The 27,408-nt window shown below is 44.9% G+C and overlaps 1 protein-coding gene across 12 annotated transcripts in view; it reads right to left on the bottom strand.

Moving 5' to 3' along the window:
- The window catches only part of GBF1 (golgi brefeldin A resistant guanine nucleotide exchange factor 1), a 127,258-nt gene that overhangs the window by 5,635 nt on the left and 94,215 nt on the right, over positions 1 to 27,408 (bottom strand). For 2 of the 12 annotated variants that reach the window (XM_082722346.1, XM_082722344.1), the window contains exons 5-30: positions 21,952 to 22,070; positions 21,314 to 21,422; positions 20,736 to 20,796; positions 19,458 to 19,512; positions 18,670 to 18,744; positions 15,738 to 15,885; positions 15,199 to 15,422; positions 14,501 to 14,669; positions 13,860 to 14,071; positions 13,424 to 13,522; positions 12,642 to 12,836; positions 12,228 to 12,417; positions 11,187 to 11,327; positions 10,742 to 10,830; positions 9,137 to 9,339; positions 8,552 to 8,675; positions 8,176 to 8,301; positions 7,779 to 7,861; positions 6,664 to 6,900; positions 6,285 to 6,378; positions 5,739 to 5,915; positions 5,325 to 5,389; positions 5,126 to 5,249; positions 4,816 to 4,887; positions 4,578 to 4,672; positions 4,169 to 4,322 (exon numbers count right to left, since the gene is read on the bottom strand). In XM_082722346.1, the coding sequence (XP_082578472.1) occupies positions 4,169 to 4,322; positions 4,578 to 4,672; positions 4,816 to 4,887; positions 5,126 to 5,249; positions 5,325 to 5,389; positions 5,739 to 5,915; positions 6,285 to 6,378; positions 6,664 to 6,900; positions 7,779 to 7,861; positions 8,176 to 8,301; positions 8,552 to 8,675; positions 9,137 to 9,339; positions 10,742 to 10,830; positions 11,187 to 11,327; positions 12,228 to 12,417; positions 12,642 to 12,836; positions 13,424 to 13,522; positions 13,860 to 14,071; positions 14,501 to 14,669; positions 15,199 to 15,422; positions 15,738 to 15,885; positions 18,670 to 18,744; positions 19,458 to 19,512; positions 20,736 to 20,796; positions 21,314 to 21,422; positions 21,952 to 22,070 (3,440 nt within the window). Of the gene's footprint in view, positions 1 to 4,168; positions 4,323 to 4,577; positions 4,673 to 4,815; positions 4,888 to 5,125; positions 5,250 to 5,324; positions 5,390 to 5,738; positions 5,916 to 6,284; positions 6,379 to 6,663; positions 6,901 to 7,778; positions 7,862 to 8,175; positions 8,302 to 8,551; positions 8,676 to 9,136; positions 9,340 to 10,741; positions 10,831 to 11,186; positions 11,328 to 12,227; positions 12,418 to 12,641; positions 12,837 to 13,423; positions 13,523 to 13,859; positions 14,072 to 14,500; positions 14,670 to 15,198; positions 15,423 to 15,737; positions 15,886 to 18,645; positions 18,745 to 19,457; positions 19,513 to 20,735; positions 20,797 to 21,313; positions 21,423 to 21,951; positions 25,959 to 27,408 lie in introns of all 12 variants that reach the window. The other 10 variants (XM_082722337.1, XM_082722342.1, XM_082722341.1 and 7 more) reach the window with 6 other exon arrangements.

The following is a 27,408-nucleotide window of genomic DNA, read 5'->3' as shown; positions in this document are numbered from 1 at the left end:
GTCTTTTCTTCAGGTTGGTTTTTTTTTTTAAGATTTTTTTTTTTTCCCCAAGAGACAGTGAGCGAGCGAGCGCCCATGAGTTGGGGGAGGGACAGAGGGAGAAGCTGGCTCCCTGCTGAGCAGGGAGCCCAATGCAGGACTCAATCCCAGAATCCTGGGATCATAACCTGAGTTGAAGGCAGACCCTTAACCGAGTCATCCAGGCGCCCCTTCTTCAGTTTTTTTTTAATTAAAATTTTTATTGAGCTATAGATTCATATGTAGTTGTAAAAAATAATACAATAAAATATAAGTAATACAGAGGTTCAACTCTTCATTTTGGCTCAGGTCATTATCTCATGGTTGTGGGATTGAGCCCCACATTGTGGGCTCTGAACTGGGTGGGGAGTCTCCTTGAGATCCTCTCTCTCCTTGCCCTCTGCCCCTCTCCGCACTCCTGTCCACACACATGCTCTCTCCCAAAATGAATAAATCTTTTTTTTTTTTTAAGATTTTATTTATTTATCAGAGAGAGAGAGGGGGAGAGAGCGAGCATAGGCAGACAGAATGGCAGGCAGAGGCAGAAGGAGAAGCAGGCTCCCTGCCGAGCAAGGAGCCCGATGTGGGACTCGATCCCAGGACGCTGGGATCATGACCTGAGCCGAAGGCAGCGGCTTAACCAACTGAGCCACCCAGGCGTCCCCCAAAATGAATAAATCTTAAAAATAAAAAAAAAAAAGAAATAATACAAAGAGATCCTTTGTATGTTTTGCCCCATTTACGCCAAATGTAACATTATATAAAACTACAGTATAATGGTAAGTGATACTGACATCAATATAATCCACTGATCTTACTCAGGTTTCCCAGTTTTACTTTACTCATCTGTGTATGCATGCGTGTATTAAGTTCTACATAATTTAATCACCTAATTTTAGGTTTGTGTATCCTTCACAAGTCAGTATGTTGAATAGTTGCACCACCATAGGATTCTTCACGTTGACCTTTAAAAACATACTTTCCTGCCTCTTCTTGTCCCCAATCTTAACCCTTGGCAATCTGTCCATTACTTTTAAAATTCTGTCATTTCAAACTTGTTAGATATAAATGGAATTACATAATATGCAGCTTTTTGGGATTGGCTTTTTTTCACTCAGCGTAATTCCTTGGAGGTTCCTCCAAGTTGTTATCAACAGTCTGTTGCTTTGATTGCTGAACAGAACTCCACAGTATGTATGTGCCACAGTTTAACTAGTTACCTGCTGAGAATCATCTGGGCTGATTCCAGTTTTGGGCTATCACAAAAAAAGCTTCTATGACCATTCATGAATAGGTTTTTATGAGAAGGTAAGCTTTAATATCTCTGAGATAAATGCCCAAGAGTACGACTGCTGGATTGTGTGAATAACTGCATGTTTAGTTCTATTAAGAAACTGCTAACAGAGGAGCTGTACCATTTTACATTCTCACTCAACATTTCATTTCACTGAAGCAAATGTAAATGATATTGTGTTGTTGGTTTCCTTTTCTATACGTTTACTATTAGTATCCAGAAATGTCATCCTTGCCAATGTTTGGTATTAGCACTATTTTTTACTTTAGTCATTCTGACAGGTAGTTAGTGATATCTCATCATGATTTCAATTTCCTTTCCCTGCTGGCTAATGATGCTGAACATCACTAAAATATTTTCATGTGCTTATTTGCCATCTGTGTATCTTCTTCAGTGAAATGTCTGTTCATATCTTTTGCCCAGTTTCTAATTGGATTGTTTTCTTACTGTTGTATTTTGAGTTCTTTTATATTTTAGGTATTAGTTTTTTTTTCAGATGTGTAGTTTGCAAAGATATGCTCCTTATCTTTTCATCCTTTTCACATGACCTTCCAAAGAATACAAGTTTTTGTTTTTGTTTTTTAAGATTTACTTATTTGAGAGAGAGTGAGTGCGTGCATGCATGCATGAGCCAGGAGAAGGGCAGAGGGAGAGTGAGAGGGAGAGAATCTCAAGTAGATTCCCCATGGAGCCCAATGGAGGGCTCAATCCCAAGACCCTGAGATCATGACCGGAGCCAACACCGAGAGTTGGATGCTTAACTGACTGAGCCAGCCAGGCACCCCTAAAGTGTAAGTTCTTAAAATTGATGAAGTTCAATTTACCAATTTTTCCTTTTATGGACTGCACTTTTGGTGTCAAGCCTAAGAATTCTTTTCCTAGCTCCTGAACATATTCTCCTAGCTTTCTTCCTAAAGGTTTCATAATTCTACATTTTACATTTAAATCTATGATTCATTTTGAGAGACACCTATATGGCGCAGTCAGTTAAGTGTCCGACTCTTGATTTTGGCTCAGGTCATGATCTCAGGGAGATTCAGCCCTGTGTCAGGCTCCCTGCTCAGCAGGGAGTCTGCTTGAGCGTCTCTCTCTCTCCATCTTCCTCTGTCCCTCCCCCATGATCACAATCTCTCTCTCAAATAAATAAATAAATCTTAAAAAAAAAAAATAAGATCTAAACAGACAGAGGGTTGCTGGGGGCAAGGGAGTAGGGAGAGGGTGGCTGGGTTATAGACACTAGGAAGGGTATGTGCTATGGTTAGTGCTGTGAAATGTGTAAGCCTGATGATTCACAGACCTGTACCACTGGAGCAAATACCATACATTTTATGTTAATAAAAATAACTTAAAAATTAATTTATGGGGTGCCTGGGTGGCTCAGTGGGTTAAGCCGCTGCCTTCGGCTCAGGTCGTGATCTCAGGGTCCTGGGATTGAGTCCCGCATTGAGCTCTCTGCTCAGCAGGGAGCCTGCTTCCCTCTCTCTCTCTCTGCCTGCCTCTCCGCCTACTTGTGATCTCTCTCTGTCAAATAAATAAAATCTTTAAAAAAGAATTAATTTATGAGTCATTTTGAGTTAATTTTTCTATAAGGTATGCTGCTGAGGTCAAGGTTCATTGTTTGTTCCCCACCCATGAATTTCAATTATTCTAGCCACTGAAGAGGCGATTCTTCCTCCATTTAACTGTTTTTGTACTTTGGTCAAAAATTAGTTGAGCATCTCTGTGTGGGTCTATTTCTGGATTCTTTCTTCTGTTCCACTGATTTATGTGTCTTTCTCTTCACAAATACCAGACAGTCTTGATTACTGCAGCTATACAGGAAGCCTTAGTAGCAGATGGAGTGATTTCTCCCATATTTTTCTTTCTCAAATGTTTGGCCATTCTAGGGCCTATGCTTTTCAATCTAAATTTTAAAATAAGCTTAGGTCTACAAAAACCTTGCTGGGATTTTCATGGGAGTTGCATTAAACTTATACATGAATTTGGGGGGAGGGGGAACTGACATCTTTACTATGCTGAGTCTTCCAATCCATGAACACAGTATGCCTCTTCATTTATTTAGGTCTTGATATCTTTCATTAGCATTTTGTAATCTTTAGCAGAGAGATGCTATAAATGTTTGCTAGGTGTGTATTTCAGTATTTCATTTCATTTGCAGCATGTGTAAATGATATTGTGTTGTTGGTTTCATTTTCTATATATTTACTGTTAGTATCTGGAACTGTGATTTTTCTTTAGATATTAGGACTCTAACATTGCCTAGAATTTATTAAATTGTTATCTAAAGACTCATGTACTTTTTAAAAAATTTAAATTCAAGTTAGTTAACATATAGTGTAGTATTTGAATATTAGTGATGCATCACTTACATATAACACTCAGTACTTATCGCAACAAGTGCCCTCCATAGTGCCTATCACCCATTCAACCTATTCCCCCACCCACCTCTTCTATGTGATTAATTTTTGTGTTAATCTTATATCCTGTGACCTTGCTGAACTCACTTATTAGTTCTATGCTGACTGTCTTTTATACCTGAGCCAAGAGATCTCAGGAGGGTTCTAAGCATGAGAACCAGGAAACCAGATATAGGGCTGAGACTGCCACAAGGCAGTAGCCATTCAACCTTACAGAGCAGATTCATAGGAGCCTGCAGAGGTGCTAAGTACCAGCTTCATGCATGAGACCATTCCAGACTCATCCCTAATGCCACCTGTTAGATTCCTCTAGCCCTGTGGTACGTAACCGGACTCATGCAACACTAAATGAACTTTCTGTCTCAGGACATACCCACAACTGACACTGTGGCTTTAGTCCCCTACCTACTTCCTGCTCTCCAGGCTGTACTCTGCTTACCTGGCCACTGATCTCTTCTCTTCGGAGCAGTCGAATGGCCAAGCGCAGCAGCCCCACCACTGCTCGCTCTACAAGGAAGCAGAAATCCTGTGCCTGGACACACAGGTGATATAGATGGTCTCGGACAGTCTGCCACACACAGCCCACACGGTCCCTGAGGAACATAAGGGTGAGGACAGTCACAGCTGGACAGGCCACTGGGCAATAGGTCTCTCCCTTTGATCCAGGTTAGGCCTTTCAGGGATCATCAGTATTATACCCTAAGCAGGCAGGTATAATGAACAAGCTTCTCCACTGCCTATAGCTTCAAGTGCTTCTTGTTCCTAAAGCCCACTCAGCAAGATGGCTCCAGTCTTCCATCCCTTTGGCACAAGCCCAGAATGAGGCCTGCCTAAAGATTGCCTTCTACCTGTTCTCCAGCACAATCCTCAGCAGCATCTCTAGGCAGAAAGCAGCATCCTCCTCATCATATGTCTCTTCATCTGGTGTCACTGAGACCAGAGCCTAGAGCACAACAGCGGGAAAGCATGCAGAAGTCAGCCACTGGCTCTACCCTGACAGAAATTAAGGCAATCACCATTGTCCCCATCTCCCCTCCCAGACACAGCCGGCTCTTTCATCCCTCCTCTTCCCTCTTTATCCTGTACCTTCATGAGTTCCTGTAGGGACTCCAGCTGAAGGAACTTGCTTTCTGTGATCATCTTTTCTGGGTCACATTGCTAGAGGGGATTCAAGAGGGAGGAGGGTCAGTGACAAGGGCTGGAGGGAAGAGAATGTTCCCAAGAGCTAGGGAGAGAGGACAAAAGGCCATCAGCTCTGGTCATAAGCCCTGGATAATTCTACTCTTCAGTTTCTAGGGCAGCATCCATCTAGAAGGGAGGGATGGCAACATTCATCTAGAAGGGAGGGATTTAGGCTTGTTTACCAAGGCTACCAAGGGTAGGCAAAGACAGTTACCTTGATACAGTCCAAGGCTGCTCTTTTGGCCTCTTGGTTCTCAGTGGATGGGCCCCGCACACTAGACTGCTCAGTACCACTTAGTGTCAGCCAACTCACAAAGCTTAGAACTGTCGACTCTCCTCTGCAGAAAAAGTTCAAACCCTGGTGAGCTCCATAGTTCTGACCCTCCCTCTCCAAGCCTTCAGCTTGCCCTTACCGATTTGATGGCGTCTCCTCCCTCTGTAGTGAGATCTTGCCATTGGGATCCACAAAATCTTCTACCTGGAAAATCAGATCAAGAATAATTTCTTTCCACATGCCCTTTGCATGTCCTGCTTCTTCATGAAAAATTCTCTGGCTTTCTTCCTGTAGCTCAGTGTCCTACACTCCTGACTGGGCTGCCTACAGCTGGTGACTGGCAATGGCTTATATCAGCTTTCTTTTATAGCTATCCCCTCACCCAAAGTCTGTGGTCTTACATTTAAGGTGTTCCTTAAGTTTCAGTAAGTCATTGGTTAAGTTTCAGCAGTCATTGGGCCTAGTGCTGGTCTCAACCAGTTCCATACACAGAGAGCACATAGTTTATGAGCTTTTGCCTTGTTATTGCCCACTAATCCCCTATAAGAATTACCTCCACCATAGCTTTGGGCAGCAGTTGAGCTCGGAAGAGCTGCAGCATGGCCTCCATGATATTCTTCCAACCCTCCCGCAGGATGTCACCATGACGATGGGCCAAATGGAATACTGTCTTGGCTGCAATGTGGGCTTTGGGGTTGCTTCCAAACACACTGGGCAGGTTCTCAATAGACTGAAAAGGAAGATGAGAAAAGGCTTAGGGTCTGGCAAATGTCTGGAAAGGAGATCTCTTAGGCCTTTACCTATAGTTCCCCGAAAGTCCTGTTTGCTATGGTTCACTACCCCCCCAGTACTGGTGGGAAAGGCTAACCTGGTTAAGGCCTTCCCCACTGATGTATCTCCTCTCCCATCCCACTTGCATGAGGTGACACTAATCTCATTCTAGGGGGTATGAAACAAAAATGGCCCAAGTGCTACTGTAGTCTAGGGGGAGTAAATGAATATGCCAAGGGAAAACAGCTCTACAGATAAGGATGGATTTATGGCTAAAAGAGAGGTCCTCCTTTGGAACTCTAAGTAAACGGTTCTTGCCCCTGCTCACCTCACTGCTAAGAGCTGTGAATTTGCACAGAGATATGATGAGATTGTCAAACACATCGCTGAGGCCATAGTGGGCGGAGATCATGGCGCACTTCCTGTAATGTCACATTCCAGAAAGAGTGAGTCACTGGAAGGCTAGGTAGTCCTTCCAAGTCCCTGAGGAAGCTTACTTAGGATTCTTCCCCGATCAGTCCCAAGAAGAAACCTTTTACTCTTCAATCTGTTTAAGACTGAGCCTTCCCAAACTTCAGTCTCCTTTCAAAAACTCAGAGAAAACCCATTCTAATAAAAATATGAGTAGGAATCAGAAAGGCATGGAAGCAACCATGTTTTCCCAGAGAGGTGAGAGGAGGTCAAGACCAAGGCCACAGCTGGGCTACCTGAAGCCTGAGATGGCTTTCTGGATGATTGTCTCTTCAAGGCTTTTGTCAAAGACATAAGAAAGGGCAGCAATAGTGGGGCCCCATGTCATGGTGAAGAGGTCAAGATCATAGCTGCCAGCAGGCACACGAAGGAATATGCCCTCTGGGGTGGCACCTCGATGAAGCAGCACATTCCACACATAGTTCTCCCGAACCAAGCCTGTCTGCTCTTCAGGCATCACAATTTCCTCATTCCTGTTAGGAGGTAAAGGAAAGAGTAGGTACACTGCTGTGAACCTAACTGGTTCCATGCTAGGACAACAGGTTTTGTTTTTGTTTTTGTTTTTTTTTTAAAGATTTTATTTATTTATTTGACAGAGATCACAAGTAGGCAGAGAGAGAGGGGGAAAGCAGGCTCCCCGCTGAGCAGAGAGCCCAATATGGGGTGTGATCCCAGGACCCTGGGATCATGACTTGAGCTGAAGGCAGAGGCTTTAACCCACTGAGCCACCCAGGCACCCCTAGGACAACAGGTTTTGCCCACACTGGCACAGTCCATCAATGAGAGGTCACCATAAGTGCAGTTCAGTGATCTGCTTCCCACCCACTAGTGGGAACAGGGAGAAAAAAAGGAAGCACCCAGAACCCCCCATAATGCCAAAGCCCTGTATTTAGCTGGGGCCTTTAGTTCTGTAGTGAGAGCTCCATTCTTTCTGGGTATGAGAGGATGAACATTTCTCTCTACTTTTTCTGATTTATAATAAAAAACTAAGTGCCCCATCTCTGATCTCTGACCCAAACCTCACCCTCCAGTGCCCATTTTGTGTTCTCTACCAGCTTCAGAATGCATCTTGTGAGCTAGACAGGAAAACCCAGTTGCTTTGGGTTCAGGAAATGGGCTCATGATATTCTACTTAGCAGGGGCAGTTTAGATCCTGGCTCAGAGTACTGGAGCTCCAGTACTGTTCAGGCTTCTTTAAGGAAGAAATGGGAAAACGTGCTGCACAGCTGAGTCTCAAAGCTAAATCCAGGGCAGATGAAACACTGAAGTCTGATGGGACTCTAAAATCTGGAAAAGGAAGCAGTGTGCTTCTGCTTAATGAGAAGACAAACTATTCTCCACAAATACTCACTTGATGGCATGGTACATGTCCTCCAGGATGTCTTGCTCAAAGTCCTTGCCTCCATTCACACCTTTTAGGTTTTTGCGAAACTCCTAGAGACAGGCCAACAAGCTTTTCCCCCATATGTCAATGCTGAAGCCCCACCTAAGGAACTCCTGGGTCTGTAGTAGATAGGACTTAGGAAACAGTAAGTGGAAGAGCCCACCTCCCTAACCCAGTTCTTTTCCTGGATTGGCCAGCCCTCCCTGATTCCCCTGGACAAACTCTGTCCATTGTGCCCACTGGAAATCCCATGTCCTTCCTGCTATACCTCCAAAACTGCACTGGACCCTCTCTGGCTCGGCTGGGATCCAAGCTTACCTCTAGAGTCATGGGTGCATTCTGTTTGCGAACGTTCCAAGCTTACCTCTAGAGTCATGGGTGCATTCTGTTTGCGAACGTTGTGGTTGTGCTGGTCAGTATTAAGCAAGATGACAGCATAGGCCAGGGCAAAGCAGGCATCGCTATTGGCAAATGGGGAGCCATTACAATTCTGAAAAAGCAAAGACCCCACCTGTATCAATGCCCTTCTCCGGCCAATCAAACCTTCATTACCAACCCACCGGCCAGCGCTGGGTACAAAGAGGAGCCACAAAGCCTCCAACCTCTTGCCAACTCCTTAACAGAAGCTTATCTCTCTATGGGAAGTTTGCTGATGTTTCTCTCAGCCTTTTAGGAGACAGCAGCTGGGTCCTTCAGTTGGAGCCATAAAAACCCATTCCAGGCCCTGACATGCAACTCACTCTCCAATGCTCTGTGAATGCCTCCAGCAACCTCTGGATGACTGGGGCTTCTCCAGGTAAGCGGAAGGCTTCCAGGTAGAGACGAAGAGCTTCATCCAGCCGCAGACCCTGAAAGCTGAAGGTGCTAGAGAGAAAGAAGGACAAAGAGGCTAAAGATACATAAGTCGCAAACATTGGGCTCCCTATTAGCTCTAGTCCCTCTAATCTTCTCATATTGGAACAGAGGAAGCTGAAGGGTCTAGCAAAGGGAACAATCTTGTGGTCATCTCTAAAACAGACTAGATCTGACAACTCCTAATTTTAGTACTTTCCACATCAGTGCATTCTTGCCTGGAAACCCCATCCGCTGGAATCTACCTTGTGCTCAGGAACCCTGTTCTATCCCTTTGCAATGCTCTCTATGCAGAATGAAATGGCTCCCAAAGCTATCTTGCTGGAGACTCTTTCAGGTCCAAAAGACATAAGTCATGGGAAGAGGAAGAGTGTGTGACCTAGGTTACCAGCAGGAACTGACTGAGACTACTTTGAGGGATGCCTTGCCCTTTGATCACCAACTATGTCCTCTACTTCTTGCCACTTCCTCACCTCACAAAGCTCTCCAGCAGGTCAATGTTTTTGCGGTCACTCACAAACTCTCCAATCATTTTCTTGTCCAGCCGAGGGTTCTCTCGGAGCCACTGGGCAACCTCTGAGTTGTCCATTGGGATGGTGAGGAGGCCTTTCTCCTGCAGAAACTGGATCCCCTTCTTTGGTTTCTGGTTGAACTGCTCTGTGCCAGTGATTAGCAGCTGGAGGAGAAATACTAGAGTTGTCACAAGCTGTTCTGCTCCTAAACCAGACAAGGCCAGGCTGAACTCCATCACAGTCCACAGCTGGTCACCTAACAGGTTCCTAGGATGTAGTTTTAAGTAGCTCCAAAACTAAGGCTGGATCATACCAGCCCCACTAGCTGTCCCCATTCTTCGTGTCTAATTAGAACTGGCTGAGGAACCGGGGTGCCCTGCTGGCTCAGTTACTAGAATATGTGACTCTTGATCTTAGGGCTGTAAGTTTGAGCCCCATGTTGGGTGTAGAGATTACTTAAAAACAAAACAGAATTTTTAAAAAATTGCACCATAAGAGGCAACTGGCTGACTCAGTAGAATATTAACTCCTGATCTCAGGGTTGTGAGTTCAAGCCCCACACTGGGCATAGAGCCTACTTAAAAATTAAAAAAAAAAAAAAATAGTAAGAAGAACTGGCTGAGGAGCTCCTTTTCACTCATTTTGTGAGTTCTCAAGATGCACAAGGACAGCCCTTCTCCACCAACTTAAAAATCAGAAGAAAGCAGAAAGAGAGACTAGAGAAGGTCTCTTCCCTCTAGGTTTTTGTTTGTTTGTTTGTTTTTAAATTCTATTTAATTATTTTTCAGAGAGAGAGAGAGCAAAAGCAGGCGGAGTAGCCACCAGAGGGAGAAGCAGGTTCCCCACTGAGAAAGGAGTCCAATGCAGGGCTTGATCCTAGGACCCTGGGATCATGACCTGAGCTGAAGGTAGACGCTTAACCAACTGAGCCACCCAAGGATCCCTCTTCTCCCCAGTTTTATAGCCATCCTGGCATCTGTTTATAGCCTAGCTTGGATTTCCCTTTCTTCTCCAGTTTCCCAGCTTTTAAGGACAAGGTGAACTAACTGTGATGATAACTCAACTTTTTGTCTATTTAGCCACAGCTCTACAATCAAGGGGACACAAACCAGTCATTTAGGCTGACCATAAGAGAAAGAAAGGGTTAAATAAAAGTTTTTTTGTGTGTTTAAAAACAATTTTTTTGAACTTTACTAAAGCACCAGATAAATGTCAATTCTATTTCACTGCCAATACCTAGCCCAGGGCTTGAGATAACCAATAACCTCCAGTGACCCACATGACACCATCCCAGGCTCTTGTTACCACCAGTTAACAACTGGCTCTCACCTAGGGCAGGATTTGCCAAGGGGCACACAATAGGGTATGTCTAATTCCACGGCTTAGAAAGGAAGGCTTTCAAAGGAGACTGGATGGTTGCTGAAGTCCCCAAAAATGCAAAGATTAGCCTTGGGAAACTGCTCAATGAGCTGCTAGACTCTCCCTTATCCTCTGGGACAGAAACCCTACAAAAGACACCCAGACCGAGGCAGGCAGAGACTAAGTTCTGGGGATGGCCATACATACCTTCTTTTTGTTTTTAATTTCAATCAGTTCCCGTGGATCTGGCAAGAGACAGGAAAATCGAGGTGGCTTCCGGGTAAACTTTTTGTCAGCTAGGAACAGGATATGGGAGGAAGAAAAGGAAAAACCTGTAAGACCTCCTTTACCAGTATAATGGCTTTTGGAAGATTGCCAATATGCTATCTAGTGAAGAAAAATGCCTCAAAAATTTTCTTGTCCTCATCAGTCTTCTACATTCTTAGAGGTCCTATTTTCTAGGGCTCCAAATGTTTTCTCTCAAATATCTTTGGCCTCTCAAATATTTCCTTCTCTCTCTGAAGGTATGGGTGAGCAGCCAAGGTTCACTCACATACTGCTTTAGGGTGTCTGTGCCCTCCCCCTCCTCCCTGGGCTCTCCGCCAAAACCTCCAGTTGAGGGGGCTGAGGATCATGGACACCCAGTACCCACCCCCAGAGTCAGCAGCTTCCTCCAGATCACTGCATCCTGGTTTCCCGTGTTCTGCTGGCAGCCGCCCTCCACCTGGCAGATGTAGGCCTGGGATGTCTGGGGCTAAGCCTACAGGTTTCCCATCACAGGCGGCTCTCTCAGCTGGTAAGAGAGAAGAAAATAAATGAAGACGGGGTAAGAAACCAAGCAGAGCTGCAAGAGAAGTTGTGTACTAGGTCAAGGAGACCTGGGTAGGTCCCACAAAGCCCCACATAGGTCACCAGCCCTGAAGACAACAAACCTAAGCCCAAATAAGTAGTCACTGTCCCAGATTAGTTAAGCATTAGATTCTGTAATTTAACAGAGATTACCTAGTCCCATTCTCTGATCTTCTGCAACCTCAGTCTTAAGGGGATGTCAGAGAAGATTAATTAGGGTGGAAGCAGATACTGGGGGTGGGGGAAGGTACGGCCTGGAAGAGAAATCTTATCCTTTAATCTAGGTTCTCTTTTCTCCCCATAAAGAAATAATACTACTCCTATGTTGTATACCTGAAACTAATGTAACATTGTATTTTAACTACGCTTTATTTCATTCAAGATTTTATTTATTTATTTTAGAGAAAGAGAGAGAGAGAGTGTGTGTATGCACACATGAGCGGGGGCATGGGGGCGAAGAAGTAGAGGGAGAGGGACAAGCAGACTCCACGCTGAGTGCAGAGCTCAATGCAGGGCTTGATCCGCTGACCCCGAGATCATGACCTGAGCCAAAATCAAGAGTCGGACACTTAACCACCTGAGCCACCCACGTGCCGTTAACTATACTTTAAATGATAATAATAATAATTCTATAAGAAAGCCAAAGTGTGGAGGATAAGAAAAGGACAAGTCCATGAATCTTGCTAATCTGCCTGGCCAATGATTCAAACCACCAAACTCTGGAAACACAGAATTGGGAGAGCCCCCAGAAGAAGTGATATAAAGGATGAAGAGAAGACTCAGTGAACAGAAAAGTGATAAGCATAGAATCCTAGGATTCCTCAAAGAAAGAAATGCCTCTCACTATTGCTGGATTCTCGGGAACCATCTACTGCCTCATAGCCAGGTTTGGCTGCTTCTTTCTTCTCTTGCTGGGTAAGATTGTTGAGGACTTTGGCCTGGCAATGGGCCTCAGTGCTGTCAATCACTGTCAACAGGGCATCAAGAGACAAGAGGTGTGTTGTATAGAGCTGACCAGACACAGGGAAGGCATTCTGCAAAGTAAACAGATCCAGGAGACTTGAGGTGAGAATACTTTACACTTTTCCAAAAACCCTGAAACCTCTTTTAACTTCTACACTGTCCTGAGAAAATGCCTTTCTTCTTCCTGTTCCCCAACTCTCAAGTGTTTCCTGCCCTGCATATCGTATGCTCTCTACCACCAGAGAGATTTCTTAACAGAGCCTTCTTTCTTGAGGCCAGTAATAATGGTCAGCACCTTGGACAGCAGCTTGGTGAGGTCTTCAAAGAGGTTTGAACAGTAGTAGTCACAGTCATAGTTGATATAGAGCTCAGTGACAAAACTGGGGATGTGCCAGAGCTGCACAATGGCCTCCAGTGCCATCTCTTTCATCTCATAAGGCATTTTGGGGTTCTCCACAGTGATGATATCCATGAGCTTTTTGATGTACATCTGGCAATAAAGCAGTAATAGCCATTTGGGTGGGGAAAAATTCAAGATAGAAGAGAAAAATTAGACAGGTAAACCATTAAACACAAGAAGTAGAAGCCCAGCCAGGAGGCATGCAGTAAGAGACCCTTAAAGGTATTCTATCCTCTTTGGCCTCCACACTGGGGAAGACCTGGCTCTCTACCTCACACCTGATCCAAAACAAGTTGCCTACTAACCCTCTTTGGGCTCTGTGAGCCTGACCTGGTACTACAGAGTTCTTTTCTGCAACTTAGTGGCGAAGCCGTCTGACTTGCTTACCTATGCTGCAGAACTGCTAGGCAGAAAAGCCATACCCACTCACAGTGAGGTTGTCCACCAGTCCTCATATTTTGCTTTTCTCATGTTATAGCCAGCCAGTTTCCTCTGGGCTTCTTTTAATTTTTCCACCAAAGATGCCAGCCAATGAATAAAACTATGGAGGCTAAAAGCCCTATATTACGGGAGCCCCTAAATCCCATCCCTGCAGAATGACAGAGCTATTGGAGCATCTCCCCATTGGAGATGCCATACATCTATTTTTTTTGTTCTTCCAAGTTCAATACACTCACCTCCAATTGGAACTTGAGGTGCTCCCTCATGCTTTCAAAGAGCAGGAAGCATACCCGCAGGGAAGCAGCATAAAGGTTGAGTCGCTCTACACTGAGTAGCTGGAGACCAGAGTAGGGTTAAATCATTAGATTTCTGAACCTATGACTCAACCAAGAGAAAAACAGGAAAGCAAACTGTGTGAGGCTGCCACTAAGGTCTTGTGCTCTAAGGGAACTCCACATCTAGCCATTCCCGTATTTCTCTTTGGCTGCCAAAATTCCCAGGGAACTAGTAGTGTCCTTTTGACAATGACCACTGGCCAGTTGGGGAGGGAGGTTTTTCCTGGATCCTATACTTTTTGCACCTATCAGCCAAACCTCCCTGCACACTCCTGGTCCTTAAGAGACCCTGAAAAACAGCCAGAGACTCAGAGCCCCTCTAGAAATCCAGTCTTACCTGGAGTAAGTGGCGGCACATCTCATCCTTGATGAGGCCCAGGAGGGTTTGGCACTGGGCTACAGGGGCTGATTCAAGAGCCACTGTCAGCAAATGCAGTCCCATGTGGATCATAACCTCTGAATTGTGGCGATCGTGTGGATTGGTGAGGGAGATGAGGAAGCGGAAGAGCTCCCGGATGCAGGGAAGACCATAGGGGACCAACGCTGTACCTAAGGAAGGCCAGGAGTAAAGTGGGATTGCTAAGAAACAACTGGCTTGATAGCTTGGCCTGGCTTGCCCTGCATTATACAAGGCAATTGCAGGTAAGTGAGTCTCTTCAAGGAAAAAAAAAAGGGTTTTTTTCTGGGGAGGTTAAGAAGATTACTCTCACTTATTGAAGGCAATCAGAATTGATGACCCTACTTTCTGTTAGAAGTCTCAAGCTATTCTTTCCTCTCACTTCCTACTGTCCACCAAAGTCCCTCTCTGTGTAAGTTAGAGAAGGGCTCCATCCACACCAAGAGTCCTCTGGCTTGATTCCATTTCCTGACTAGAAAATGGACCACCAGACACATTGGATCCAAGATGGTCTAGACTGAGGACAGTTAGTGGGCAGGATGGAGGTGGTGAATAGGCAGAGCCTGCCTTAGAGAACTCACCTTCCTTTTGGGAGGACTGTGTGAAGCGCACACCTCGGGGATTGACGTAATCCATGTCATGGACAGAGGCAGAGTCAGACTGGTCAGCAGGGGACGTGCACTCCTCTAACACTTCGGGGATGGATTCCACGGATGCTGACTGGGCCTTTTCCACAGGGACCCCTTCCTGCTATGACCGGTAGCAGCGGGATAGGAAGAGGGATGAAAGAAGAGCAACTTGGAACTTACTCCCCTGAAATGCCTATGCTCCAAGTGTCTCTAATGGACTGCAGGTGTAGGGCTGGCTCCGCAGGCTATGAATCAATGCACAATGAAAGATGGCTCAGGCAGAGTATGATGAAAGACTCAGAAAGCACCTCCTGGGGCATCAGTGACCTAAAATGACTAGAACTCTGGAGGCAACAGAGGCTCTCATAGGCTTGGGATTTAGATCATTACCTTCCAGACAAAGCTATGGCCATCTCTCTTACCTTTGCCAAGTACTATCTGTATGCATTGCTTCATAAATCCCATGAGCTACCTCTCACATTGAATCTTGCTGTGGATTTTCTATATAGCACAGGTGATTCAAGGAAACAAGAAATAACCCCCTACCTCAACCTTCTTTTGAGCCAAGGCCTGGACAAAAGATGAAAAGGATCAAGCCAATTCCCACAGGAAAAGACTAGAGAGGGGGCCTTTAGAAATCAAAGCCATACCTGGGGGTCAGGCTGCTCAGGAACCCCTGGGTCACTGCTGCCAGGCTCTGTAGCTGTGTTATACCCCGGAGAGCCAGGTTGCTCCAGGTCAGTAAGATCTTCCTTGGAGGTGGTCTGGGAGGAGAACTCCAGGCCACTGTCTGTAGAGGGGCTGACCACAGCTGAAGCAGCTTCTGAACTTGCAGAGGAGATGGGAGTGGGCACCTCAATGAACGGCATGCCCCCTGCCAAGCAAAGTAAGTTAGGCTTGAAGATGAGAGACCCTGTGCAAAACAAATACCCTCCATGGCACCAGGGGCTCTATTTCCTAGACTGAATAATAATCTCTATAAACGCTGGTCTCTGATGTAGTCAGAGTCCCTCTGGAAGGAGAACAACCTTAAGTCACTGCAGAATTGCTAAATGGTCATAGTCTGACAGACCTGGAGTTTTCCTTTTTGCTCTTAGTAGAAAGATCAAAACCCTTTAGTTGGCTGGTTTTGAGGAAGGACATTTTCTTCTATCTATTCTAATCAGGGGAAGCAACTCAGGGCACTCACCAGTGAGATTAGAGGATAAGGTGGTTCCATTGGGGGTTTGCAGCTCTGAACCTGATGTGACTTTGGTCATATGGCGCAAAGGCCGGGGGGATCTCTTCTGTTTCTTCCACTTGGATGAATCACTCATGCCTCCTGCTCTCATTTTCAGCTGGAAATAGCATACCTCATCAGCACTGGTATTCAAATTAAGATTCTTTCCCTAGCAATCTCCCTTCTTTTATTCCTACTGATCCCTAGAAAATAGCCTATATGCCACATCTGTGCCAAAGGAAAACTCTAGACCATCAGAACACATTCCTACTCCTCTAATCTGGCTTCTACATCTTCCACTTCACAGGTCAGCCTAGGAGCCTCCTAAACAGTCTACTTTTAGGCTAATTACACATTACTCTGCTTTCCTGAGTCCTAGCAATCCTAAAACCTTTAGGTGGTGCCTGACCCTCTTGCAGAAAGGTGAGGGCAGAGGCTCCTTGGCTTGAAGCTTCAGATCTACAGGTCCTGGATTCCTGGGCTTTGTTCAACTATCAGTAGCACAGCCTCATACTCCTAGTTCTTATCCCACTATGACAGCCTACAACTTCCCTGTCACACTCAGCTTTCCCACTACTTCGTGCACTGGGCCTAGATCCTATACATATTCCTGGCTCTCTGAAATTTTTGCATCAGATTGGTCAAAGGCTCATTCCTTGGAGTTAAGAAGGAGTGGTATCCCAGCCAACTTGGAGTTAAGGATGGTGGGTCATGTCATGCTGCTGCTCTGCTCTCTATTGCTCCCAATTTTGCTACATCACTGAGACCTGTTCTTCCCACTGTTGGGTCTTTCTAAATGCAATTTTATGTTTTCAGATAGTAAGGCTACTGATTTCTTGGACCCTTACACTATTCTATTTCCTTCTCTCCTGCTGTATTTCCATTTTTCCCTATAGCTTCATTTTAGTCACAAAGGAAAATCTCTATAACTCATTGTGGGAACTGTTCTGGGATATAAGATTTTATGTATTTTCTCCACTCTAAGCTCACAGCTACTTTGTTTAGGTCCATTTCATTTTCCTGGTCCTGATGCCTTCAGGGTTTGAAACCAGTCCCTTTACAGTTACATCATACTATTCCTATACTGATGGACCATCCCTGGACAGGGAAACAGTAATGGTCCAGGGACCATCAGAATGTCTCTAATAGAGTAGAAGCATTTTTCCTCCTTGCCTCTTCCTAGAGGCTGAATATACCCATGCTATCCTTTGCCTGTTCAATTCCTTCTAGTATTTGGAAAACAGGCCTCCTTCCTTGACTTCCCCCAAGCCCTCCTGAACATGGGTAACCACTGATCTTTTGCTTAGAAACCACGTAATTCTACCTTCCTTACCAATAGCTCCACCCAGAAAAGAAAGAGGTCCGAGAGTCGAGCCCTGCACCCAGCTCTTACTAACAGAGCAACAGCCTCACACTGGATTTACGCTTCTTGTCCCTCCATCTCCACAAAGCCTACAGTAAAATGCCTAGAACAAAGCTTCCAGTGCTCTGAGCACTGTGGCTACACAGGAATCAGGGTGCTCTCTCCAGTAACCACTGAAGCACATCTGTGGCAAGTTCATGGTAAAAAGAATGTTCTGGGAGTAAGCGTCAGTCAAATACATGGTCAAGAAGCTCAAGAGACCAAAGAGGAAACAAGAACCTCCTGACTTTATCAGCAATTGTTACTGAGGTCCAAAAAGCACTAATAGCTGGATCCACTTTTGTGAGCTATCTTTTCTCTCTAGGCGGTCTCCCAACTTCAGGGACTCTAGGTGGTTCTACTTCTACTGAGAAGCCAGTCACTCACTAAGATGCCTTCCTACACTAGGATTAGTCCTTCCTGCTTCCTTTTCTAACCTCAGCAAAGCTCGCTCCAACCTGATCATTTCAATTAGTATTCTCTGCCTCCTGGCTGGAGTAGGAGACAAGAGGCTGCCAGTTCTCACAAATGCCTCAACCTTTAAAGTACAGTTATGCTCCCTGTCCTAAGGTTCTAAGGTCGGGGCTGGGCAGTGGGTATTCATGGAACCCTACAACACCTTATCCATATAACTCTGCTCCCTGTTATGCTCCCTGTCCTAAGATTCTAAGGTGGGGGGGGGGCAGCAGGTGTTCATGGAACTCTACAACACCTTATTTATATAACTGTATTTCCAAAGGGCAGTATAAGCTTTACAAAGAAAGGTCCTAGGTTAATAATCATGGCAAAATGCCAGGCAGCTACTAAAGAGAAATGCAACTTGTGACAAGTCAAGCATACAAATGAAAATTGACACAATTCATGCAAACAGAATGCAGGCCTATGGCTAGATGTAGAAACACAGAGTATCTTTTTATTCAATGACCTGGGCTTTCTAGCTCCTTCCCATCCATCTAGAGTCCTAAATTTTGGAAGAAGCCCTTTAATGTTAACTAAGAAAAAAAGACCCCAACTAGATGGATTATCCTTCCCCTCCAAATCCAGTTCAAGTATCCAGATGACTCAAGACTATTCTTAAGCTCTATATGCCAGCTCTGAGACAGGGAGAGGGTAGAAGGGGGGAGGGTCTTGCTTAGAGGCCCCTCACAGTTCCCCTAGAAATGGGAGATATTAAACCTCCTAACACGATGTCAGCAGGACCCAGGCTCTTTAGGCTCACTACATGATGTATCACCAGTTCAAAGCTTCCTTCTGCCTCCAGGCAACCAAATGCCACAGGAAAATTCCCAACACTGCAAAGCTACAAACACATGCAACACTTCCAAAGCCGTGCTGCGTTACTAGGGAGGGGTAAGTTGTGCTTCCCACAATGGAAATGGGACCCAGATGTATATATATATACACACACACACATATATATACATCTATGTATATATACTTAAATAAATTAAAAGGGGAAAGGAGAGGGAGAGAGACCTTGAGGTTCTTAAAGAGTAGTACCCTCTCTAACTGGTTCAGGGCTTTGGTCTGCTCCCCACTATTTAGCTCCAGTTTGCTGAGGAGACATGGAGAAATCTGTGAAAGACAGGCAAACGAGCGATTTAAACAAAGTGACATAAACTCAAACACATGCCAACAGGGCAGAGGGCAGGAATGGGAATGGGTGGCTAGGGAGAAGGAAGGTCAGGTGCATGCACCAAACAGCCAAGGGTCATCTCCACAGGCAGAACCTTTTAGGGCTGCAAGTAGAATCATCAGAGGCCTGTGAAGTCCAGGACTTTAAGATAGAAAGAGGCCATTCTTCTCACCACCATTCTTATAGCAGTTCGAGAGCCTTCTGATCTAGAGTCAGGCTTGATTTGTCTCATCAACAGAGTCTAGCACAAGTGTGAGCCCTGTCTAATCCAGCATTAGGGTGGGACTTAGGACATAGGATCCTTAGGCCACCTACCTGCTGACAAGGCTGGATCTTGAGGGGATGGTAGGGTGTTCATCTTTATCAACATACATTTTTATCACAACCTGATTGGCTTCACCAAGTTTCCATGAAGGACTGGCTCACCAGCTTATGTATTGGGTCAACAAAGATAGGCTGGGAAGGAAAGGCTAGGGAAGAAGAGGTATCTGGGGAAAAATAAATTTCTCACTAAAGGAGTGACACCTATTTCTAGATTTCAAGCAGACTTGTATAGGCAAAATCGTTTTTTGCTAAGTAAGGATATCTAGGAAAATCTCCATAGCACTAAAGTTGGGAGACCAAGGTTTGGATAAGGGATAGCAGGTCATACCTTCTTCATGTTGGTCCCCATATAGTTCTTGGGTTCTTCTTTAAACTGAGGTAACCTATAAGACAGAGAATCCCATGGACTGTCATTAGGGATAAAAACAAATCTCCCCTGCATGCCAGCCACAGTCCAAAGATGCTCTGGGCCCAAGCATGCCCTGTCCCCTCAGAAAAGCTGGGAAGAGAAGCAGCTTTTTGAGAGCCTCATCAAAGAAGAAATTGGGGGACTTATAACACAGACACTTTCTTAAAAAGAAGGTAGTCACCAGGGTAAGATGACTAAATGCCTTTGGAATGTGGTGGCTCTTTTCATCCTAAACTGACTTGTTCCTACTTGTGTTTTCTTGATAAGTATTGATGAACGCCGCAAGATGGGGAAGAGGGAAGTCCATCAAGACTCTGGGAGACTGGGCAAAGAGTAAGGAGTTAAAGGCAGGCTGAGTTTTGAAACCAATATATCTGAGCCTGAGGAGTAAGAACACTTTGCAGCAGGGCCCAGGGGCAGATCTAGTCTGTACATATTAATAATTACTTCTTATAGATTTGAGAGCAAAATGAAATCCCATGGGGAAGTTTTTTTTGTTTTTTAACTAATTTTTAGAGCAGTTTTAGGTTCATAGCAAAATTGAGCAGAAGGTACATCGATTTCCCAAATAATCCCAGCCCCGCAGATGCATAATCATCCTCATTATTAATATCATCTCAGGAGGCTTTAAAGTCCTCGCCTCAGTCAACTGTTCTCAAAGTCAGTCTATTGAAAAAAGGTATAGGAAACAGGCAGTTAGGCATAGCATGAGAAGGCCTTCTAGGCCCTAAATTGAGGGCCTTGACTAGGGTGACCAGTGGTCTGGGGTTGCCAGAAACCGAAGGGTTTGCAGGGACTTTCAGTGCTATAATCAGGATAGTCTGGGCAAACAAGGTTGGTCATCCTAGCTTCCTTACAGAGCTCAACATCCTATTCCAGGCTCCCTTGAATCTGGCTTCCTCTCTGGGTTCCCTTTCCCAGCTGCTACCTGCACAGAAACAGACACAAGTTTGGGAAGCAAAACAAGGTCTGTCAGCCTAGATCAAATAACCCTCTGCCTCCCGCTGAGGCCAAGCCAGGTCCCTCCTCCTTCTCCCTTGTTCAGTAACCCTGGACCAAGGGAACTATCCCCATCCATAATCCCAGTGGCCCCTGAAGTGGCTGTAGGGTTGGCCAGGTCCCTGAAGTGGCTGTGTGAAAGCAGCCAGGCTCAAGAGGCCTGGGCAGCCGGGCTGAAGCAAACAGCAGCAGGTTTACCTTGTGAAGAGCAGCTGCACCATGTCTACGAGAGTGTGCTCTGCGGATTTTCTCAATAACTCTGCACAGGCAAAAACAAATAACACAGGTGTCATTACTTGCTGGGCTATTATCAGGAGGCTTCTCCGAGCAGACTCCCCTCCAAACCTTGTTTACTAAGGATTATACCAAACTTATTAAAACCAGCTCCAGCTCAGCCTGGCAGCCACAACTGCACTATCCCACTAGGTGGCACTACTGAGTCAGGGGAAAAAAAGGACGGGGCACAGTGATGAGTTTTCAAGGGTTGCAGGCTAGTGTCTATCCCAGAAACCTCAAGGGAGGAAGATTTGGTGCCTGGGCTGAGTCAGTCTGAGATCTATCCCAATTCTTGCCCTGGTACAATGAACTAAGGTTCCTATTCTAGGTGTACAATAATCAAGTAAAGACTTCAAGACCCCTATGGGTCTACAAGGTAGGTAGGCAATGGACAAGTCCCGAGTTTTCTATTTCTCCGGGGTTCAGAGACAGCACCCTATATTTATACTCATGGACACTGGCCCTAGAAATGATGACAGGCCTAATATTCAAGCACCTACCACTGAGCCTCATTTCAAAGCAGATCCGGAAGCAAGACTGCATAATCTCACACACAGATTCATTGGTTAGGTGGGCACCCGCTGGGGTCAGCAATAGAGTCCGCAGCACCTACCAGGAAGAAAGAGGAGATACAGTGATAAATAAAGCAGGTGGGGTAAAGTGGGGTGCACTTGAGGGGAGAGAAGCTGCCTCCTGTTCCTCTAGTCTCCTATGGAAGCACGCGAGGATAAGAAAGAGAGGTTAGCAAGAATGCTGACCTCACTTCATTTTGGTAGGGGGCATCTTCCAGGAGCTCCTCTTGGGAACTGTGCCTTTACTCTGTGTGACCCTGACACAATTCAGCACTCATTCCAGCCCTAGCCCACAATCCCAAAAGATGGGACGGCAGATATGGTCTGCAGAGGTACAGGTGTATTAAGGGCTTCCAGTATCTGATATCAGTTCATTTAAAGCTTTCAATTATTTCCTTGGAAAAAGCTTTTACTTTGGGTAAGTGGCTCCTTGTTTGGAAATAAAGTAGCTCCATAAGCCCCGGTGGAGTCAAAACAAGGTTTCATGCTGCTGGCAAACTTGGGTAAGGAGAGCGGACAGCACCAGCTCCTGGCCATTAATCTAATTGCTCTTCCTCTCCATTTACCTGAAGGATTTTCATCAGGACAACCTCATCGCTGGCAGGATCTGTGCCCACAAAACGGGCATGGGTGACAGCATCTGCCATGTTCTCCATGCCCTCTGCTGTGCCCTCATGAGTGGGATCTGCACCAACAAAAAAAGGGGAGACTAAATGGTACGGAAAGAAGAGACAGAAAAGGCAAGATATCCTGTACAAGGACTGCTTTGACTTTGTTTTTCTCCTCTCCAATTTCCTACCTCATGGCTACTTAAGCTACCTGAGAATTCCTCCCGTAACTGGCTTTAACAAGCTCCTCAGCACAAATCCCACTATATTAAACAGTGGTTCTCAAACTTAAGCATATATCAGAATGACTCAGAACACTTGTCAAAAATACAAATTGCTGAGCCCACTCTGAGAGCTTCTGCATTAGTGGGGACTGAGAATTTGCATTTCTAACAAGATCCCGGAAGGAATTAATGCTGCTGGTCAGGGGGGATACTTTGGAATTACTGGTGTAAAGCTACTTGTTTCATAGAGGAAGGACCTAGAAATACGAGCTTTTGGTCCACAGCAAGGGCCAAACAGGGCCAGACCTTTGAACACCAAGCTTGTAGCCTTTCTCTGTTTGTGTTCTCTTTCAACACATCTCTCTCTGGTTGCTTTTAGAGTTTTGTGTTCAGATGCAAGTGAGGTTGGGAAGTAGGGGAAAGAAATGGACAGTCACTGCTGCCAATACTTAAATCTGGGTGCCATGTTACAACAAATCAGAGACCGCTTCCTGTTTTGGTTTCATTCTTATTTAAAATAAAATGACATGAAGCAAGAGTCATTTTACCAGCTTAACTAAACAGGCATTAGAAGAGAAAGGGGCAGGAGTGGGTGGCCCAGTGGGTTAAGCCTCTGCCTTCAGCTCATGATCTCAGGGTCCTAGGATCAAGACCCGCAGAGGGCTCTCTCCTCAGCAGGGAGCCTGCTTCTGCCCCCTTCCCCAACCACCTGCTGCTCTGCCTACTTGTGATCTCTGTGTCAAATAAATAAATAAAATCTTTTTAAAAAACAAAAGAACAGAAAGGAGAAAACTAAACAGGATTGGAGGCTGGCTGACTGGGGAGCAGGAGGAAGAGAGAATTTCAACAGTAAATAAGAAGAGGGAAGAAGCTACCTCAGACAACCAGTGCCATGCTGGAAACTAACACAAATGCTGCCAAGTGGGGAAACTGCTCCCATTCATGTGTTAAATACCCACAAGGGAGAGCCAAAGAAGTGGCCTCCATCAAGGCCTAGAAGGGTCCCGAAAACTGCCTGGATTATCCTTGAAAGGGAAGCATAAATAGGAAAAAAGGGTAGGGACAAGACAAAGCTTTGCAAGTGACAGAAAAAGTTGCTATAGAGGAGGCATGGCATACACAAGAGCACCTCCTAGTATTAAATGGAAGAAATTAAAAGAAATCTTATCATTTTCTCTTTCCTGGTATCTAAAATTAACAGCTCCTGAGCTTAAAGTTCAGGTGGGATACCTGAGAAACCAGAACATTTCCCTTACAACCATGAGCCTGAAGATTTTCATGAACTGTATGTGATTTTCATCTTTCTCTTGTGTCCTAATTCCTGACACCTGGCCAGAGACTCAATTTGTCCTTAGAGCATGCCCCTATTTGGCATCAGGAGTGGTTACTTAGAGGTCATGCAGAAGGAAGCCAATTTCAGGATGATACACAGTGTATGGGTGACCCAGCTCTTTCTATCACCCCAGCTCTCCATGTTTCTCTTATTTGACTCAGAAAATCCATTTTTTTAAAAAAAATATTTTATTTATTTATTTGACAGAGAGATAGGGAGAGAGCACAAGCAGGCAGAGTGGCAGGCAGCGGGAGAAGAAGAAGTAGGCTCTCCACCGAGCAAGCAGCCTGATGCGGGCTCGACCCCAGGACCCTGCGATCATGACCTGAGCCAAGGCAGCGGCCCAACCGACTGAGCCATCCAGGTGCCCCTGACTCAGCAAATCCTATACTCCAAAGGCCCTTGGCCTGAGTCTTCTCTCACAGCCCTGCCTGACCATCTTTACTCAGGCCTCCAGAGTCCACAGCAGGACCTTTGTTCGCACAGGAAATCCAGGTCCTCAGTTCTATGTGGTATTTTGGAGCTCAGTGAATTGCAGCTTTGCTCCCACCTCATAAGGCTTCTAGGGGTCTATTTCTTCCCCTCTTTCAGTCATCTCCCCTGTTAAAGTAGTTTAACTGAGCCTGAATGAAGCAGTAAAGTTAATCTTCTAAAAAGGCAGGTAAGAGTGACAGGTTTTTAGAACTGCAGGCAGAGCCTGCCAGGCAACCAGTGGCACAAATTCTGGTCTGGCAGCTGTGTGGGGCCAAACAAAAGGCTGATCCTTGGAGTAGGACCTAAGATAATCCTAGAAGCCTTGGGTCACAGGATTGAGGGATAATGGGTATTTCTTCTAGGATAGCCTAAACAAAAGATTGTTTGGTTTGGGCTCACTTAGCAGAATTTGTCTTCCTCAGGACCCTTTCCTTAGAATTTCCTCCTTTCCTGGCCATTCTGGAGCAGACTACAGGGAAATCTGCCAATCTCAACTCCTTCGCCTTCTGGCTTTCGTACACTCCTTCCTGCCCCCTTTTCTCATGCCTACTGCAATCACCACCTACAGCATTCTCTTTTCCCACCACAGGAAACTCCAATGACCATCTGGCCTGAGGTCTCCAATGACAAGCTTGTCTGCCAACCCCAGGAAGGGGAGAGAGTAACACTGACAAGAAAGCAAGGGAAGAAGCGCAGAAGGCGGCGGCTAGAGGCTGTGGAGAGAGATGACCTGCAGGTGGTGCTCAGGGCAAGGCTGGAAGTAGCTGGGCCTGATTTTTGCTTAGGAAAAGTATGAAGCTAGGACTAGGGTGCCTGGAGAGGCTTATGTACCTCTTCAGAATCCAGCTGGCACCTAGGATTTCTGCTAGGGATCCTGAATGCTTCAGCTAAGCAAATCCCACTTTCTAGAAAAGATAAAGGGTTTTCTTGCCCTGAACTGAAGGCCATTCCCCCCCCCCCCTGGTTAGCTACAGCCTGAGCTGTCTCTCTTCTTGTCTCCTTACTTAGAAACAAAGACAGCTGCCTGTTTTCTATGTTCTCACCCTTGCACATGGGCTAGCAATAGGGGAAAAGGAATTCAGGATCCTGAGTGACAAGACCAACTAAAAAGGAATCCAAAAAACACAGCTAAACTAATTCAGAGATAATAGACTGGATAAAATATTTGGGCTAAATTGGGAGAAAATATTTGTAATACTATGACAGTCAATGGATTAATATCCCCACTACACAAAGAACTCCTGCAAATTAGTAAGAAAAACCAAAACAACTCAATAAAAATAGGAGGAAAAGAAGTTGTTCAGGGTGCCTGGATGGCTCAGTGGGTTCAAGTCTCTGCCTCAGCTCAAGTCATGATCCCAGGGTCCTGGGATGGAGACCCACATGAGGCTCTCTGCTCAGCGGGGAGTGTGCTTCCCCCTCTCCCTCTCTGCCTACTTGTGATGTCTCTCTGTCAAATAAATAAAATCTTTAAAAAAAAGTTGTTCAAATTTTTAACTCCAAAAAAGAAAAATAAAATAAGTTTTCACCAATCAAATTAGCAAAAACAAAGAATACTACTAATATTCAGTGCTGGTGACAGGGTGGGGAAATGGAAATTCTCAAACATTGGGAGTATAATACTATAATCTTCTGGGAAAGCAAGCTGGCAGTACCTATAAAAATATAATATGCACATGACCATTAATCCAAAAATTTCAAGTACAGGAATCTGCCATCCAAAGAAAAATTATTAAATAAGGAGATATGAGCAAGAATGCTTATTTCAGGTATGCCTCGGTGGCTCAGTCAGTTAAGTGTCTGCCTTTTGCTCAGGTCATGATCCCAGGGTCCTGGAATGGAAACCCGCATCAGGCTCCGGGCTCAATGGGGAGTGTGGTTCTCTCTCTCCCTCTCTGTCTCTCCGCCAGCTTGTGTACTTGCTTGCTCTCTCTCTAACAAAACAAACAAACAAACAAACAAACAAAAAATGCTTATTTCAGCACTATTTATAGTGGCTCAAAATAGGCAATCTAAATATTAAATATTAATAAGAGAAATATTTTTTAGAAGATTTTATTTATTTGAGAGAGAAAGAATGCACACATTGTGGGGAGCGGGGTCGGGGGGTTGGAAGGGGAGAGGGAGCAACAGACTCCCCAGGACCCTGGGATCCTGACCCAAACTGAAAGCAGCCACTTAACCAACTGAGCCACCAGAAAGACTGATAAATCTATACTATGGAAATTACCCAGCTTTACTAAGGAAAAAAAAATCTTACCAGGAACTGAGGGGAGGGAAAATGGTATATTGTCCCCTAATGATTAGAGTTTCTTCTGGGGTGAAAAAGTTTGGGAAACAAATGGTGGTGATGATTGCACAACACTGTGAATGTAATTAATATCACTGAATTATATATTTTTAAATGATTAAAATGATAATTTATATATTGTATGTATTTTACCATAATAAGAGAAAAATATACAAACTTCCAGTTATAAGATATATAAATTCTAGGCATGCAATGAATAACTTGTAGCTATATTTAAAAATACTACACTGCATATCTGAAAGTTGCTAAGGGGCGCCTGGGTGGCTCAGTAGTTAAGTGTCTGCCTTTGGCTCAGGTCGTGATCCCAGGGTCCTGGGATGGAGCCTCACATCAGGCTCCCTGCTCAGCAGGAAGCCTGCTTTGCCCTCTCGCACTACTCCTGCTTTGTTCCCTCTCTTGCTGTGTCTCTCTCTCTGTCAAATCAATAAATAAGATAAAAAAAAAAAAAAGAAAGTTGCTAAAAGAGGAGATCTTAAAAGTCCTCATCACAAGAAAAAAAAAATGAAACCATATGAGGTGATAAGTGTTAACTAGAATTTAATGTGGTAATCATTTATAACATATGTATACTAAGTCATTATGTTGTATACCTAAAACTAATATAATACGCCAATTATATTTCAATCAAACTGGGGGGAAAAGAATAAATCAGAGGGCTAATTATATCATGTACATCTTTCTAAGTTAATACTATAAAGTGAAAAAAGAAAATCCATAGCACATACTCCTATTTTTTTTTTTAAAGATTTTATTTATTTATTTGGCAGAGATCACAAGTAGGCAGAGAGGCAGGCAGAGAGAAAGGAAGGGAAGCAGGCTCCCTGCTGAGCAGAGAGCCTGATGTGGGACTCGATCCCAGGACCCCCGGGGATCATGACCTGAGCTGAAGGCAGAGGCTTTAACCCACTGAGCCACGCAGGCGCCCCCAGTTTTTAAATTTTAAATTTTTTAAAACTCTTATTTTTTAAATGGTACATGTTTATATACATGTAGAGAAAGGTATAGAAAGATTCAAACCAGTCTGTCAACATGATTTACCTAAGGAAGAAGGAACAGTGAGAGGAGATACCACT

This window comes from Mustela nivalis (genome assembly GCF_964662115.1).
Source record: "Mustela nivalis genome assembly, chromosome: 2".
Classification (NCBI taxonomy): domain Eukaryota; kingdom Metazoa; phylum Chordata; class Mammalia; order Carnivora; family Mustelidae; genus Mustela; species Mustela nivalis.
The sequence above is the reverse complement of the archived record's forward strand: the minus strand, read 5'-3'. Positions and strand labels throughout refer to the sequence as shown.